The sequence below is a fragment of the Dendrobates tinctorius genome, unplaced genomic scaffold (assembly GCF_039654945.1).
Source record: "Dendrobates tinctorius isolate UK_male_01 unplaced genomic scaffold, ASM3965494v1 ptg000062l, whole genome shotgun sequence".
Lineage (NCBI taxonomy): Eukaryota > Metazoa > Chordata > Amphibia > Anura > Dendrobatidae > Dendrobates > Dendrobates tinctorius.
The window spans coordinates 22,144,877-22,158,420 of record NW_027361730.1 but is presented as its reverse complement, the minus strand read 5'-3'; the positions used below and the strand labels follow the sequence as shown (position 1 = coordinate 22,158,420).

At 43.2% G+C, this 13,544-nt stretch overlaps 1 protein-coding gene across 1 annotated transcript in view; it reads left to right on the top strand.

Annotated features, from left to right (window-relative positions):
• The window catches only part of LOC141092987 (uncharacterized), a 76,528-nt gene that overhangs the window by 47,987 nt on the left and 14,997 nt on the right, over positions 1-13,544 (top strand). Inside the window, exon 2 of the mRNA XM_073579369.1 lies at positions 11,897-12,029. Within this exon, the coding sequence (XP_073435470.1) occupies positions 11,897-12,029 (133 nt within the window). The remainder of the gene's footprint in view (positions 1-11,896; positions 12,030-13,544) is intronic.

Here is a 13,544-nt window from a genome sequence, read left to right as displayed (position 1 = left end):
ATGAGTACCATATTTTTGGACTATAAGACGCACTTTTTCCCAAGAAAATTTGGGAGGAAAATGGGGGGTGCGTCTTATAGTCTGTACATAGGCTTATTTACTTATGAGTTCCGAGCAATTGGGATGGTCCAGATGGATGGAGTAATGGATGATTGTTGGATGTTACCATGTCTCAACAAGGCTGCAACATCAGGAAGGAGGTGACGTGACGGAATCATGTTTTGTTCCAGAATCATTGGTAGAAAGCTGGTAGGCCCTTATAGGGTTCCTGAAGGTGTGAAAAATGACCTCAGCAAAGTGTATACAGTTGTGTGAAAAAGTGTTTGCCTCCTTCCCAATATCCTATTCTTTTGCACGTATGCCACACTTAAATGTTTCAGATCACAAAAAAATGTAAATATAAGACAAAGAGAACATAAGTAATCACAAAACGCAGTTTTAAAATGAAGGTATTTATTATTAAGGGAAAAAGAAATCCAAGCGAATCACAGAGAGAGACATTATCCACAAATGGCAAAAAAAAAAATGGAACAGTGGTGAACCTTCCCAGGAATGGCCAGCAACCAAAATTACTCCAAGAGTGCAGCAACGACTCATCCAAATGGTCACAAAATACCACACAACAACTTCCCAAGGACTGCAGACCTCAATTAAGGTCAGTGTTCATGACTCCACCTTTAAAAAGAGACTGGTCAAAGATGGCCTGCATGGCAGAGTTCCAAGACAAAAACCACTGCCGAGCAATAAGAACATAAAGGCTCTTCTCAGTTTTGCTAGAAACTTGGTGATCCCTAAGACTTTTGGCAGAATACTGTGAATTGACAAGACGAAAGTTGGACTTTTTGGAAGTTGTTTGTCCCATTACATCTGGGGTAGAAGTAATACAGCATTTCAGAAAAGAAGCATCATAACAACAGTGAAATATGGTGTTGATCGTTTGGGACTATTTTGCTGCTTTAGGACCTGGAAGACTTGCTGTGGCTAATGTAACCATGAATTCTGTTGTCTACCAAAAAATCCTGTAGGGCAATATCCTGCCATCTTCATGACTTCAAGCTGAAGTGCACTTGGGTTACATAGCAGGACAATGATCCAAAACAAACCAGCAAGTCCACCCCTGAATGGCTTAAGAAAAACAAAATTAAGACTTTAGAGTGACCTAGGCAACATCCTTACCTTAATCCGATTGAGTTGTTGTGGCTAGACCTTAAAAAGGTGGTTCATGCTCGGAAACCCTCCAATGTGGCTGAATTACAACAATTCTGCAAAGATGATTTTCACACAGGGCCCTGTAGGTTTGGATTTCTTTTTTCCATTAATAATAAAGACCTTAATTTAAAAACTTTATTTTGTGATTACTTGTGTTATCTTTGTCTAATATTTACATTTGTTTGGTGATCTGAAACATTTAAGCGTGACAAACACGCAAAAGAATAGGAAATCAGGAAGGGGGCAAACACTTTTTCACACAACAGTAAAGTTTCTGACTGACCTATTTCCTCCATGGTACAAAATGAACTGTGCCATTTTTAGCAAAATCATCTTGATGCATAATAATGCATCATCTCATGTGGCAACGATAACCTCTGAGTCTTTGGCTGCTGTGGGAATAAAAGGAGAGAAACTCATGGTTTGGCCACCATTCTTCCCTGACCTGAAAAATATTGAGAACCTTTGGAGCATCCTCAAGCAAAAGATCTATGAGAGTGGGAGGCAATTCAATCAAAACTGCAGCTTTCGCAGGCTATGCTTACATTTTGTAATGAAGTTCCAGCAGAAAAGACCAAAAACTCACAAGTTAAATGGATGCAACAACTGCAAAAGTGACATCAAACAAGGGGTCCTGTGTTAACATGTAACTTGGCCTGTTAAGATGTTTTTAATCGAAAAAGCTTTTGTTTTCAGTAAATGTGAACTTTTAATGCTGTAAATTAAAAAATTGACCATTTTCAGGTCATCACAACCTATAAAATGTTTGGAAACTCTGTTGTGCATAATAATCTAGAACATTGCATTTTGAGTTCTTTAGTTTTGAACAAATCCTGTTATGATTGGGAGGTTTGTCCAATTAAATTTGATTTATATTCTAAGGGAAGATTACTTGAACATTATACTAACTCATTTGAATCAAACATTTAGAAAAATATGAGAAAAAAATTGCATAATAATTTGAAATGCAATGTAATGGTGCTGTTTTACAGATTAAATTTATATCTTTATTGAAGAAATCCACTTTGTAGTTATTCATTCATCCGCTTTTGAAGTCGTCGAGTAATTAGCTTTAGGTGCATAGGTCTGGGACTGTGGGTAGTGTCTTTGGCTCCTGCCCCGGCCCCTCTGACTACCTCTGTCTGTGTGATAGGTCGAAGTTAAGTGACCTGCATCCTGTTTAAAATTTTGTGTGAGCACCATTCTTGCCACAGGCAGTGCGCGTGTGTTCAATAAAACAGCACTTGTGCAGATTGACCTCCCGGTTTGTCTTCAATGAAATGACGTTGGTGGAATTGATATCTCGGCTCAATTACGTCAGTTTTATTGAAACATGAGGCAGGTCACTCACAAAACAGTGACTTGTTATATAGACACCACAGGCAGGTGTAGGGGCTGGGGCAGGAACCGAAGACCCTTCCCACTGTCCCGCCCCTATGTGGTACTCACAGGTGCGCAGGATGCAGTGACGAGTCGCGAGCTGGTTTGGTGCTATTAATAATAACGTTTATCAGACTGGAGGTGACTTTCCTCAGTCACGGCCTGATCAACCAGAGGGGTAACAAGAGTTGCCCTCGCAGGGGCTCTATACAAGCAAACAGCAACGTGGTAGAACATGACTACGTCCGGCAATAGCCGGTTACTATAGGCCTGTGGTATGGCCGATTATGGGTCCTTAATTATATACTTAATTATATAGTCAACTTAGCCGTCCAGATGTCCCTGGCTGTTCGGGATGGTGGTCTTTCGGCGTAGCAGTTGCTGGGCCCAGTTGCTGAAGCGCTGGCGGAGTCTTCCAGCGCTCTGGCGCTCTGATGACACTGGAGCGCCACAGGCCCCGGCGGAGTCCTTGGACGGATGGGCCGCAGCCCCTGGACTGGGGCAAGCGGCAGCGATGTGAGGTGGCGAAGGGCAGGCCACCTGCGCAGCTAACAACTGCGACGGGGAATCCGCAGCGAGCAGAGGCTTTGCCCCTGCCGCGGACCGAAGTGGGACAGTGGTTGGTGGCCACCAACGGCGCTGTACTTGCAGTGGCCACTGGTGAGAGCAGGACGGCTGTGGACGGTGGGGAACAGGCCTCAGCCGGGGGCTGAGGTGAGGCGGCAGCGGGCGACCGTGGGTAGGCCGCAGCCGTGGGATGAGGTGAGGAGGCAGCGGCCGCGGGCTGGACTGGGGCCGCAGTGGCTGCAGGTTGGAGCAGGGCAGCAAGTCCCGGATGATCGTCTTGGCACCGTCCCTCTGGAGTCCTCAGTGAGCGTCTTCCCTGGCACTGGCAAGCCGCTCTAGCTCTCAGTCGCTCCCACGGTCTCCTGCTGCCTCTGTCCCGGTCTGCTGACTCATCATCCCGGGGATTCCCCACCCCCTTTATACTGGTCCCTCCCCCAGCCCATCTGTCTGTCACAACGGTCCGTCCCCAAATTCTGTCCCCCGGGAATCGTCTCCCCCGGAACCTAGATGATGGCTCCCTTGGTTCCGGCCCGGACACTTGACGGGGGCCGTTCCTCCCACACCTATACACCTAATGCTTATTACTCAAAAACTTCAAATGCTTGCTGATTAGAGAACAACCACAAAGTGGATTTATTCCTTAAAGGCATTGATTTAATCTGCATAACAGCACCATTATGACATACCTTTACTTTACATTGATAAATCAAGCTCACAGATTCTCTTTAAATATAGCTGCAGTAGCTAGTGTCAAAACAGTAAGATTATTTTTTTATTTTTCAATAAATGAATTCTTAGGCCAGGATCACACATGCGAGAAACTCGCACAAGTCTCGCATCTCAATACCTGGCACTGCTGCGGGCACTCGGGACCGGATCGCTCAGCTGCATAAAAATACATGCAGCTGAGTGCTCTGGTCCCGAGTGCCGACAGCAATGCCAGGTATTGAGATGTGAGACTCGTGCGAGTTTCTCGCATGTGTGACCCCGACATTACAGATAGTGTTGTATGGGAGAAAAGCATGCCAATGAGCTGTTGCAGAATTAAAATAATTATCTCACAACTTAGCTGATCTCCTTAAGGAGAACTAGAATTTCCCCCACATATCCTCATCTGATTCATCCAGTAAGACACTGGTCTACAAAAATGAGGATCAATCTCCACAAAACAGTTGTGTGTAGATGAGTTTCTGGCATTGTATTTAACCCTTGACATGTTGCAAGACTCTTAAATAAACATATTGAGTAGCTACCTCTAGTACAGTTGTGGCCAAAAGTATTGACACCCCTGCAATTCTGTCAGATAATACTCAGTTTCTTTCTGAAAATGATTGCAAACACAAATTCTTTGGTATTATTATCTTCATTTAATTTGTCTTAAATGAAAAAACACAAAAGAGAATGAAGAAAAAAGCAAAACATTGATCATTTCACAGAAAACTCCAAAAATGGGCCAGACAAAAGTATTGGCACCCTCAGCCTAATACTTGGTTGCCCAACCTTTAGCCAAAATAACCAACCGCTTCCGGTAACCGTGAGTTTTTACAATGCTCTGCTGGAATTTTAGACCATTCTTCTTTGGCAAACTGCTCCAGGTCCCTGATATTTGAAGGGTGCCTTCTCCAAACTGCCATTTTTAGATCTCTCCACAGGTGTTCTATGGGATTCAGGTCTGGACTCATTGCTGGCCACCTTAGAAGTCTCCAGTGCTTTCTCTCAAACCATTTTCTAGTGCTTTTTGAAGTGTGTTTTGGGTCATTGTCCTGCTGGAAGACCCATGACCTCTAAGGGAGTCCCAGCTTTCTCACACTGGGCCCTATATTATGCTGCAAAATTTGTTGGTAGTCTTCAGACTTCATAATGCCATGCACACGGTCAAGCAGTCCAGTGCCAGAGGCAGCAAAGCAACCCCAAAACAATCGGGAACCTCCGCCATGTTTGACTGTAGGGACCGTGTTCTTTTCTTTGAATGCCTCTTTTGTTCTCCTGTAAACTCTATGTTGATGCCTTTGCCCAAAAAGCTCTACTTTTGTCTCATCTGACCAGAGAACATTCTTCCAAAACGTTTTAGGCTTTTTCAGGTAAGTTTTGGCAAACTCCAGCCTGGCTTTTTTATGTCTCGGGGTAAGAAGTGGGGTCTTCCTGGGTCTCCTACCATACAGTCCCTTTTCATTCAGACGCCGACGGATAGTACGGGTTGACACTGTTGTACCCTCGGACTGCAGGGCAGCTTGATCTTGTTTGGATGTTAGTCAAGGTTCTTTATCCAACATCCGCACAATCTCGCGTTGAAATCTCTTGTCAATTTTTCTTTTCTGTCCACATCTAGGGAGGTTAGCCAAAGTGCCATGGACTTTAAACTTCTTGATGACACTGCGCACGGTAGACACAGGAACATTCAGGTCTTTGGAGATGGACTTGTAGCCTTGAGATTGCTCATGCTTCCTCACAATTTGGTTTCTCAAGTCCTCAGACAGTTCTTTGGTCTTCTTTCTTTTCTCCATGCTCAATGTGGTACACACAAGGACACAGGACAGAGGTTGAGTCAACTTTAATCCATGTCAACTGGCTGCAAGTGTGATTTAGTTATTGCCAACACCTGTTAGGTGCCACAGGTAAGTTACAGGTGCTGTTAATTACTCAAATTAGAGAAGCATCACATGATTTTTCGAACAGTGCCAATACTTTTGTCCACCCTCTTTTTTATGTTTGGTGTGGAATTATATCCAATTTGGCTCTAGGACAATTCTTTTTGTGTTTTTTCATTTAAGACAAATTAAATAAAGATAATAATACCAAAGAATTTGTGTTTGCAATCATTTTCAGGAAGAAACTGAGTATTATCTGACAGAATTGCAGGGGTGTCAATACTTTTGGCCACAACTGTAGGTGGTACTTAAAATATAATTTACTTTGTTCTGCTAGACAACTAATTTCCATACATTTTTCCCATGGAGCATTGAATATAGCACTCCATAATTAGTTTACCGTATTTTCCGGTGTATAAGATGACCTTTTAACCCCTGAAAATCTTCTTAAAAGTCGAGGATCGTCTTATACGCCGGGTGTCATCTTATACACCGAGTGCAGACCAATCTGCATATGGTGGGGCAGTGGTCTCGATGACGAAGGGAGGGAGCGTCTCACAGGGAAGGTGTAAGTGGAGTTATCATCCCCCTTTTATCTCATTGGTGGCAGCGGTGCTATCTGCGGGTCTCTGTGCTGGGGGTCGGCGGTGGCTCCTCCTTCACCAGTGTGGCGGCTCTGTGCTGGGAGTTGGCGGCTGCTCCTCTTTGTGCAGTTGTCATGGGAGATTTCAACTATCCAGACATTTGTTGGGAATCTCTCTCAGGCAAAACTAACAGGTCAAGGAAATTCTTATCCTCTCTTGCTGACAACTTTATCTTCCAAAAGGGGAGGGAGAAAACAAGGGGAACTGCTACCTTGGATCTAATCCTTATAAACAGGGAGGAAATGGTTGAGGAGGTAAAAGTGGCTGGGACCCTAGGAGGTAGCGACCATGCTATTTTAGAATTTTGGATAACTAGAGGAGGAAGACCTGTGAAGACTCAGACGTCAAGGTTAGATTTCAGAAAGGCAGATTTTAAGGGATTCAGAAAGAGAATTGGAGGGATCCAATGGCTGGATATCCTTAAAGACAAAAATGTCCAGGAAGGATGGGAAATCTTGAAAAATGAAATTCTCAAAGCACAATTGTTAACAATTCCGAAAAGAGGGAAGAGTAGGAAGCATTTAAGGAAACCAGGATGGATGAACACAGAACTTAAGCACATGCTAAAAAGAAAGAAAGAAATGTTTATAAAATGGAAAGAGGGAGGCATATCTAAAGAAGAAATAAGAATATATAAAGAAGAATATAATGATGTCTGCAGAACCTGCAGGGCACAAATCAGATTATTTAAAGCTGACAATGAATTGAGGCTTGCAAGAGATGTCAAAAGCAATAATAAAGGATTTTGGGGATATGTCAAAAGTAAAAGAAAAGTCAAAGATGCTATAGGATTTTTACAGGATGAAAATGATGAAATGGTAAGACAGGATGTTGAGAAGGCCGAACTTTTAAATTCCTATTTTGCATCTGTTTTCTCTCAGAAAGGAAATGTAACATCAACTGTTCTTCACTGTCCTATTAAGGGAATAGAAGAATCCAGGATATCTATAAACAGAAATATAGTGAGGATACACTTAGCTAACCTAAATGAATTCAAGTCTCCAGGTCCAGATGAATTACACCCCAGAGAACTGAAGGAGATAGCAGAAGAAATTTTTGAACCCCTCTCCATAATCTTTGAAAATTCTTGGAGAACAGGAGAAGTCCCAGAAGACTGGAGAAGAGCAAATGTTGTTCCTATCTTCAAAAAGGGGAAGAAGGTGGACCCAGGCAACTATAGGCCGGTGAGTCTGACTTCTATACCAGGAAAGATCTTTGAACAAATTATTAAACAACATGTATGTCAGTACCTGGATAAGAATGAAGTTATTAAACAGAGTCAGCATGGGTTTGTAACTAATAAGTCATGTCAGACTAACTTAATTTCCTTCTATGACGGAATCACTGATTGGGTGGATCAAGGAAATGCTGTAGATATAGTATATCTTGACTTCAGCAAAGCATTTGACAAAGTATCTCATACAATCATTGAAAAAATGACTAAGTATGGAATGGACAAGGCAACTGTTAGGTGGATTCATAACTGGCTTAGTGATCGGACCCAAAGAGTGGTCGTAAATGGCTGCACATCCAGTTGGAAGAATGTCTCAAGTGGGGTACCACGGGGCTCTTTCCTGGGCCCTGTATTGTTCAACATCTTCATCAACGATTTAGATGAAGGAATTGAGGGTAAACTGATTAAATTTGCTGATGACACAAAGCTAAGAGGGATAGCTAATACTAGAGAAGAGAGAGAGGATTCAAAAAGATATAAACTGGAGCAGTGGGCAGCAACTAACAGAATGGTTTTTAACAGGGAAATATGCAAAGTACTACATCTGGGCAATAAAAATGAAAAAAGCATATACAGAATGGGAGGAGTAGGGCTAAGCAACAACACATGTGAAAAAGACTTGGGTATACTAACAGATCACAGACTGAATATGAGTCAACAGTGTGATGCAGCAGCAAAAAATGTAAATGCAATTCTAGGATGTATTAACAGAAGCATACAGTCTAGATCACAGATTTTACTTCAGAATTGAGATTTTTGATAATGACTGATCAATTTTGTGAAAGAAAAAAGCAGATTTCTCTGATAGGAAGATAGAGTCATGGATAATTTCGCCTTCCCAAAATAATAAGACCAGCTCACAGCTGTATGCTTTCCCTTGGCTAGTTATAAAAATAGGTGGGACCCCCACATCGTTTTTTCATTTATTTATTTGTGTATTAGTATAAGTACAGTTAGAAACACATGCAAGGTAACCTTAGTTCAAAGCCTTCAGTTGTTCTAGCAGCTGAAAACTCCAGTAACTTAAAGTCTCCATTAAAGGCTCCCTTAAGGTTTCCAGGCCCCACTGCTCCTGGGAGACCTGTTGGCTGTGAACTATGGTAAAGGTTACCAGAGTTCACAGCCACTGGGTCTCGCTGTAGCTCAAGTGCCGGACTAACAAGTGCCAGACTTGCATTCACTCATCCCTGCATTTTATTTTTAGTATTTTTAATTTATTTATTAAGTTATTAGTAATAATTAAATAAATGAAAAAACAGCTTGGGGTACCCCTTATTTTTTAATAACCAGCTAAGAGGAAGCAGACAGCAGTAGGCTGATATTAATAGGCTGGAAATGCCCATGGTTATTGGGTCATTCCCAACCTGCAAATATCAGCCTGCAGCTGCCCCAGAAGTGTACAATAGCATTATATTTGATGCGCCAATTCTGGTGCTTAACTGCAGATCTTCCTGATTGTCTTGGTGCAGTGAAAATGAGGGTAATTATTTTTAGGATTAGCAATGGAGAGGTGTCAGTCAGTAACCTTGTCTCAGACGCTGACTTAAACGTTGACCTCTGTGTGACAGCATGGGAATCATGATACCCAGAAGTGTTAGCGGCGGTAACTTGAGTATGGTTAGTGCCAGTCAGAGCCACTGCTTCCAATGCTATCACACAGAGGACAGCGTGGGAACCGCTGGTTGTTCAGCCCCCCCCCCCATTAACTTAAAACAAACTTTTTTCTCAAGTTCGGCCATACCTGACGAACCCGAACATCCACAGGTCCGCTCACCACTAGTTATGTATTTTTATTTTATAATTCATATTTTTTATGTGTATATCAAAAAGTATGAATATGGTTGAAACAAGGAAATGTAAAGCTGGCCATACAACTACTCAACTAATTTGGCCAGCAACTATTTTTCCAACTCTATCATGAACTAAGCCAATAATACATGTTTTCTTAATGGGTAGAGAGACATAAGCCTCTACCAAACACCATTAACAGTGACTTTTCTCCCACTGAAACAATGGATTGGGCATGTGATAATCCAACATGCCAAATCCTTCTTTCTCCCAACATCTTCTGTGTCATGACGAGGCAGGCGGAATAATGTTAGTGGACCCACTGAACCACAGAGGACTCTCTGGAAACTGAACCCTAGGAACCAGCCAGACAAGGACGTAAGGTGAATGCAGGACTTTATTAGGGATAACAACAAAGGAGTGCCCACAGGGAGGACCCCCCAGACCGAGACTGTATATATAGTATATCTTGACTTCAGCAAAGCATTTGACAAAGTCTCTCATACAATCCTTATTGAAAAAATGACTAAGTATGGAATGGACAAGGCAACTGTTAGGTGGATGCATAACTGGCTTAGTGATCGGACCCAAAGAGTGGTCGTAAATGGCTGCACATCCAGTTGGAAGAATGTCTCAAGTGGGGTACCACAGGGCTCTGTCCTGGGCCCTGTATTGTTCAACATCTTTATCAACGATTTAAATGAAGGAATTGAGGGTAAACTGATTAAATTTGCTGATGACACAAAGCTAGGAGGGATAGCTAATACTAGAGAAGAGAGAGAGAGAGGATTCAAAAAGATTTAAATAAACTGGAGAAGTGGGCAGCAACTAACAGAATGATTTTTAACAGGGAGAAATGCAAAGTACTACATCTGGGCAATAAAAATGAAAAAAGCATATACAGAATGGGAGGAATAGGGCTTAGTGACAGCACATGTGAAAAAGACTTGGGTATACTAATAGATCACAGACTGAATATGAGTCAACAATGTGATGCAGCAGCAAAAAAGGCAAATGCAATTCTAGGATGTATTAACAGAAGCATACAGTCTAGATCACGTGAAGTCATTATTTCCCTCTACTCCTCTTTGGTCAGATCTCATCTGGAATATTGTGTCCAGTTTTGGGCACCACATTTTAAAAAAGACATCAACAAACTGGAGCAAGTTCAGAAAAGAGCGACCAGAATGGTGACCGGTCTGCAAACCCTGTCTTATGAGGAAAGGTTGCAGGATTTGGGATTGTTTAGTTTGCATAAGAGAAGACTGAGAGGAGACTTAATAGCTGTCTACAAGTATCTAAAGGGCTGTCACATTGTAGAAGGATCAACTTTATTCTCATTTGCACAAGGAAAGACTAGAAGCAATGGGATGAAACTGAATGGGAGGAGACACAGATTAGATATTAGAAAAAACTTTATGACAGTTAGAGTGATCAATGAGTGGAACAGGCTGCCACGAGAAGTGGTGAGTTCTCCTTCAATGGAAGTCTTCAAACAGAGGCTGGACAGGCATCTGACTGGGATGATTTAGCGAATCCTGCTTTGAGCAGGGAGTTGGACCAGATGGCTCAGGAGGTCCCTTCCAACTCTACGATTCTATGATTCTATGATTCTATGAGACACCAAATACCTCTGAGGGAGTACCAGAGAGCAAACCCCCTATACAGGAATTGTCCCAAGACAGCCAGGAAGGCTGGAATGTGAACGTTCCAAGACCGAAGGGTCAAACCCGAGTGGGATGGAGAGACACCGTGGTAGGGAGCGGGAGGTCCAGGAAACTGGAGGAGAGGTAACAGGAGGACCGGAGGATACTGCCAGAATCCAAGGGAAGGTGGCGGACCGACAGGACAGTGCTAGGAGAAAGGCACAGAGTCTAAATGCATGCAACAAAATAAACAGCACAGGTAAGCACAAGTGCAGGACTGCGACCTGGGGAAGGCAATTTGGAAAACAAGACACAAAATTGCCCAGGTACCTCCAAAAGGAAGTGCGGACCTAAAATACCCATAGATCCCACAGCGACTGTCTGGGAGGACACTTCAGGAAAAAGAGTGCGCTGGCCCTTTAAATGTTCAGACAGTGGGCCTATGCTCGCTCCCCTGCAACCAGGAAGCAGGGGAGCAGAGGAGACAGGCCAGGCCGAGGCTGCAGCCGGAAGGAGCGCTGCGGGAATTTGGACAAAGGTGAGAAGCACTGCGGGGACTCGGGGAATGTCCACGAACTGGCGGGACTCGATCTCCCAGCACTTTGGAAATGGGACCCGCCGGCCGAATTTTTACATTTTGCTAGCGGAGATTAGATGATTGCCTGTTTCCACACAAGTTGAAAAGTTTGGCTGACTTTATCTATTATGGATGGCTTTACTAGGGACCAGATTTCACCAAGTTTGGTGTGTAGGTTTATCCACTATGCAGGTCACATGGTTAAAAAATGAATACCATCAGAGCTTTAGAATAATTAATGAAGTGCTCTTTCCTCCTTGCAGGTAATCAGAGTCCACTCTCATTGCACACAGCAAAGAATAGCTGCAGAAACCAAGAGTGGAAAGATTTTTTCCTTACCCACTAATCTGACAAGGCTGAAATTCATTGTTGGACAAGATAGTGGTCCTAGTAAAAGTAAGTGACAATTTGATATCTTTCTTTTTAGCTTCAAATAAGAAGAGCTTGTTACGGTGAATAATTAGGACTTATATTGGTTCCCTTATTATAATTAATTTCAGAAAATCTTTTAAATAATACAAAAATATATCAAATAAAAAAATAAATAAAATAAAAATAACCTCTATAATAGTGATATCGTAATCATACAAGTTAAATCTGCTGCCTGGAAAATTCAATGTAGCCTTGTTGCTACCCTCAAAACTGGTAAATAAGAAAGGCAAAACGGCAAATGCCCAACATTGTGTGCCTACCATGCTATGCAGGGTAATTTATAATAGGGACTAGCACTTTATAGTATTATTCCTTAGGGAACTACCGTATATACTCGTGTATAAGCCGACCCGTGTATAAGCCGACCCCCCTAATTTTGCCACAAAAAACTGGGAAAACTTATTGACTCACCTATAAGCCTAGGGTTAAATGGTGGTCCAAGAAGATGCTCCATAGATAAACCCCCTCATATGCTGCCGCACAAGGGTTAATGCTGGCTCAAGAATATGTTCCATAAATACCCCCCATATGCTGCTGCACAAGGGTTAATGCTGCCCCATAAGATGCTCCATAAATACCCCCCATAATATGCTGCTGCACAAGGGTTAATGCTGCCCCATAAGATGCTCCATAAATACCCCCATAATATGCTGCTGCACAAGGGTTAATGCTGCCCCATAAGATGCTCCATAAATACCCCCCATAATATGCTGCTGTACAAGGGTTAATGCTGCCCAATAAATACCCCCCATATGCTGCTGCACAAGGGTTAATACTGCCCCATAAGATGCTCCATAAATACCCCTTATTTGCTGCTGCAATAAAAGAAAATACTCACCTCTCCGTCGCTGGGGGCCAGGTACCGGTGTCCTGAGACCCTGTCACTGGCGATATTCACCTGTCCCTGTTCCATCACATCCATCGCTGTGTCTCCCGGGTCTCTGCAGTGACAGCAGAGGGCGCACACTGACTACCTCATTGTGCTCTCTGCTGTCACAGCAGGAGGACCCAGAGACACAGCAGTGCATGGCTTGGAACGGGGACAGGTGAATATCACTCTGCCCCTGTCATACTCACCCCCTCACCCCCTCCTGGCGCAAGGTCTTCTCTGCAGCGGCAGTCCTTGCTTCTCCCTCTGCCGTCTGCTTCGTGCATTCAGCTGGTCACATGGTACCACTCATTAAACTCATAAATATGCGCATATTCATGAGTTTAATGAGTGGTACCACGTGACCGCTGAATGCAGGAAGCAGACGGCAGAGGAAGAAGCAGGAGCTGCAGAGAAGTGCCAGGAGAGGTGAGTATGGTCTCTGACACCCCTGCTCCCCCTCCCCCGCCCACCCCTCGGTATATAACTGGCGTATAAGCTGAGAGGTGGAAGCCCAAAAAAATGGGCTGAAAATCTCGGCTTATACACGGGTATATACGGTATATGTCTCCATTATTTTGGAATTGTGTTAACATTATTTTGTGCAATGT